General features: G+C 28.3%; 1 protein-coding gene across 1 annotated transcript; it reads left to right on the forward strand.

Annotated features, from left to right (window-relative positions):
- The first annotated feature begins 702 nt into the window (after positions 1–702).
- Positions 703–3327, forward strand: LOC105621226 (CAAX prenyl protease 1 homolog). The gene is made up of 6 exons (XM_012202696.1): positions 703–804; positions 1328–1474; positions 1780–1983; positions 2098–2613; positions 2886–3029; positions 3109–3327. The coding sequence occupies exons 1-6, from the start codon at positions 703–705 to the stop codon at positions 3325–3327; spliced, it is 1332 nt and encodes a 443-aa protein (XP_012058086.1).
- The last annotated feature ends 351 nt before the right edge of the window (positions 3328–3678 follow it).

Raw genomic sequence — 3678 nt, forward strand, 5'->3', positions numbered from 1 at the left:
AATAATAAGAGAATAAATTTTGATTTCTTTAAGTCTTCTTCAGCCGTGAAATATAATAATTATATTTTAAAATATGAATTAATAATGTTACATTATTAAATAAAAAAATTGATGTTGAAAATTTTTGTTTTAATAACTCTCTCTTATTAAAAGGTTAAAATATTTATTTTACTTTTGTTTTAAACTGTTACCTTGTCTAATTTATTTTTATATGTACTAAATCCAATATTAATTTATACTTTAAGTATATTATTATTGTTTTTTTATGATTGAAGAAACGTCTATTCGAAATTTATTCCACACTATTTCATATTAAGAAGGAAATAAATCCTTAATCTTATCTTTAATTTCCTTTTGCTCATATCTTTGATTTATCACAAAATTTCTGTCGCTTTATAATCTTTATTGATTTATCAAAAAAAGTGATATAATTTATATAGTTTTAATATAGTTACATCAAAATAGGGCCTTATGGAGCCTTTATATGTTCGACATTAATGCAGCACTGATGCCGCAGCCGAACGCGCAATGCGCATGCGTCAAAAGGTGACTCGTCCAACACACTGCCCCGAAAAGGTTTAATGCTGGATCGCAAGCAATCGCAAGATTAAAGCAACGCATGGTACTGTGATTATAACAGGGTCGGAATCCATACAGGGAAAGTAAAGAAGAACAAAAACATTCTGTTAATATTTTAACAAAATGGAGGCACTTGTGGATTTTTGGGAGAAACATATTCTTGAAACAATTTTATGGATGATATGGCTATTGAACTTTTGGCATTATTATTTAAATTTTCGTCAGGTAAAAATCTGTCTTTCTAACCTGTAATCTTTTTTTTTCATCTTTTAGAATAGTTGAGATTAAGTTGCACATTTTGATCGATTTTCAGCTTGGTTCCTGTTCCTTACTTCACCAACCCGCGCGTAGCCTAAATGCCGATCCGGCATGAAATGTGCAATTAAATCTCAGCTCTCGATATTTATCATGGAAACATATCTGAATGAATTCCGATCGGAATTATTCCTCTAGAAAACAATAGAAATGTAGGGAATAATTGAATAATTTTGATCGGAATTCATTCCGACTTGTTGCATGATAGGTATCCTGTTTTAGAATAATACTTAGAACGCTGTGTAATTCTAAAATTAGCAAGAATTTATATTATTTGTCGATTAAATTTCCACATATTTATATATTTGTATTTTATTTATGTCACATTTATTTTTATTTTGATTCTTATATTCAGATTATTTTAAATGTAAATGAATGAATTGATATAATTACAGGCAATATTTCTGATATATATATATATATATATTTACAGAGAGCATTGTTGCGACGTCTCGTTGATTTACCCAAATCGATTGAGGGTTTAATGAGTAAGGATATATATGATAAGGCTCGTGCGTATGCATTGCACAGAAATACCTTCGGTACAGTACAGGATGTATATTCTAAAATCTATAATACCGTGAGTATCATAAAACGTGTCTACAAATTTTATATACTATTGATTAATTTTTCTGTCAATGTATGGATACCTGGATGCTCATTGAATTTTAAACAAACATTTTTTTTTGTATTTTTGTGTACATTTTTTGATGCCTCAAAAATTTCGCCATTCGAAGTTTTGCTATCTCGTTTTCACTTCTATATTTTTAGTGGGAACCTTGTAAAAAATGGGAGTAAAAAGATAAATTATGCATTGACAAAAGCATTAAAACAGAAATCTTTTAAATATTATTGATAGATTTGCATTATTTTGTATTTTTACAGTTAATTCTGGTATTTTATGCCTATTATTATTTCTGGCAATGGAGCATTAAAATAGCGAAGTATTATAATTTCAACCATGAGAATGAAATACTGATAAGCGCAATATGTATGCTTATCATAGGCGTATTTTCTCACATATCCAATCTGCCAATAGAGATATACGATACTTTTGTTTTGGAACAGAAACATGGTTTTAATAAACAAGTAAGATTTTCTATATGCAACTTAAAAAGATATTTTTATATATATCTTTAATTATTGAGCATCAGATTTGATTGAAAAAGATCTTTGCTAATTCTTATTACTACTTATTTGCAGACAGCTATATTTTTTATTAAGGACGAAATTAAGAGATTCCTCGTGACTCAAATTATCACTTTACCTCTTTTATGTGGTATAATATGGGTTGTGCAAAATGGTGGTGATTATTTCTTCTGGTACTTATGGTTATTAACTGTGGTAGTATCGTTATTCATGATAATTTTGTACCCAGAAATAATTGCACCATTATTTGACAAATATACACCATTGCCTGAGGGTGAATTAAAACAAAAGATCGAAGAATTGGCAGCTTCCTTGAAATTTCCTTTGTACAAGTTGTTTGTAGTTGAAGGCTCCAAAAGATCATCACACAGCAATGCCTATCTGTATGGTTTTTATAAATACAAAAGAATAGTTCTCTTTGATACACTCATCAAGGATTATTGTAAGAAAGACAGCAATGATGACGACAAAGAAATTGGTTGTGAGACAAATGAAATACTGGCGGTACTCGCGCATGAATTGGGTCATTGGAAACATAATCATGCTTTGCTAGGATTTTTACTGAGTCAGGTATAACTTTAAAGTTGATTTATATTATCATTTCTATATATATTTCGAATTGACCTTACAAAATCAATAATATCTTAATATTTGCTAAATAGAATTGACTCTGTATTTATTAAAGAATCACTTAAAATTTAATAAAATATATTTTAAGAAATAAAGATAAAGAGAAATAAGAAAAATAAGAAATAAAATATGTTGTACATAACCTGAGAAATCTTTTTAGATTCGTCTTTGTATTTAATATTTTGTTTTTAATAATATATATATTTTTTCAGATAATACTTCTAGCCAATTTTATTATGTTTGCCAAACTCTTGCGATACACACCAATGTATAGCGCTTTTGGCTTCGTCGATAGTCAGCCCATTATTATCGGTCTATTTATTGTAACAATGTATATTTTGATACCACTGAATACAGTAAGTATTCATTAAATTTTTCTATTACACATAAACAGAAAATTGCAATAAAAATCATGCAAATTCTTATTATTTTCAGATCTTTAATTTTATTATCGTGGTAATCAGCCGAAGATATGAATTTCAAGCAGATCATTTTGCCACAAAATTAGGCCATGGCGAGGCTTTAAAAGCAGCTCTTTTAAAATTACAGAAGGATAATTTAGGATATCCTATATATGATAAATTGTATTCCTCTTGGAATCATTCACATCCGCCTACCATCGAACGATTGGAAGCGATAGATAAAACCAAATAAGGGGCGAGTTTTTTATTCTATGGAGTTTTTTCATAATTTTGAGGGCATGAAAAATGAAGCCTGAAGTTTACCGACATACAAAGCATAATTTTTGTTTACGTTATTTTAAACATCACATTTTCCTTTTTATTTTAATTCTAATATCCAGAGTTGAACGGACCTAAATAAGTCCGAGATAATTATGCTTCCTGTTTATTGTCATAATGTCAATATGATTCTGTTTTTATTATAATATCTGTTACACTCCGTTCCAGTTGGATAAAAATTTTTAATAGAGCTTTACTCTCTATCGTACAACATTTTTATATTATATATATATATATATATATATATATATATATATATATATAT

This window comes from Atta cephalotes, assembly GCF_000143395.1.
Source record: "Atta cephalotes unplaced genomic scaffold scaffold00032, whole genome shotgun sequence".
Lineage (NCBI taxonomy): Eukaryota > Metazoa > Arthropoda > Insecta > Hymenoptera > Formicidae > Atta > Atta cephalotes.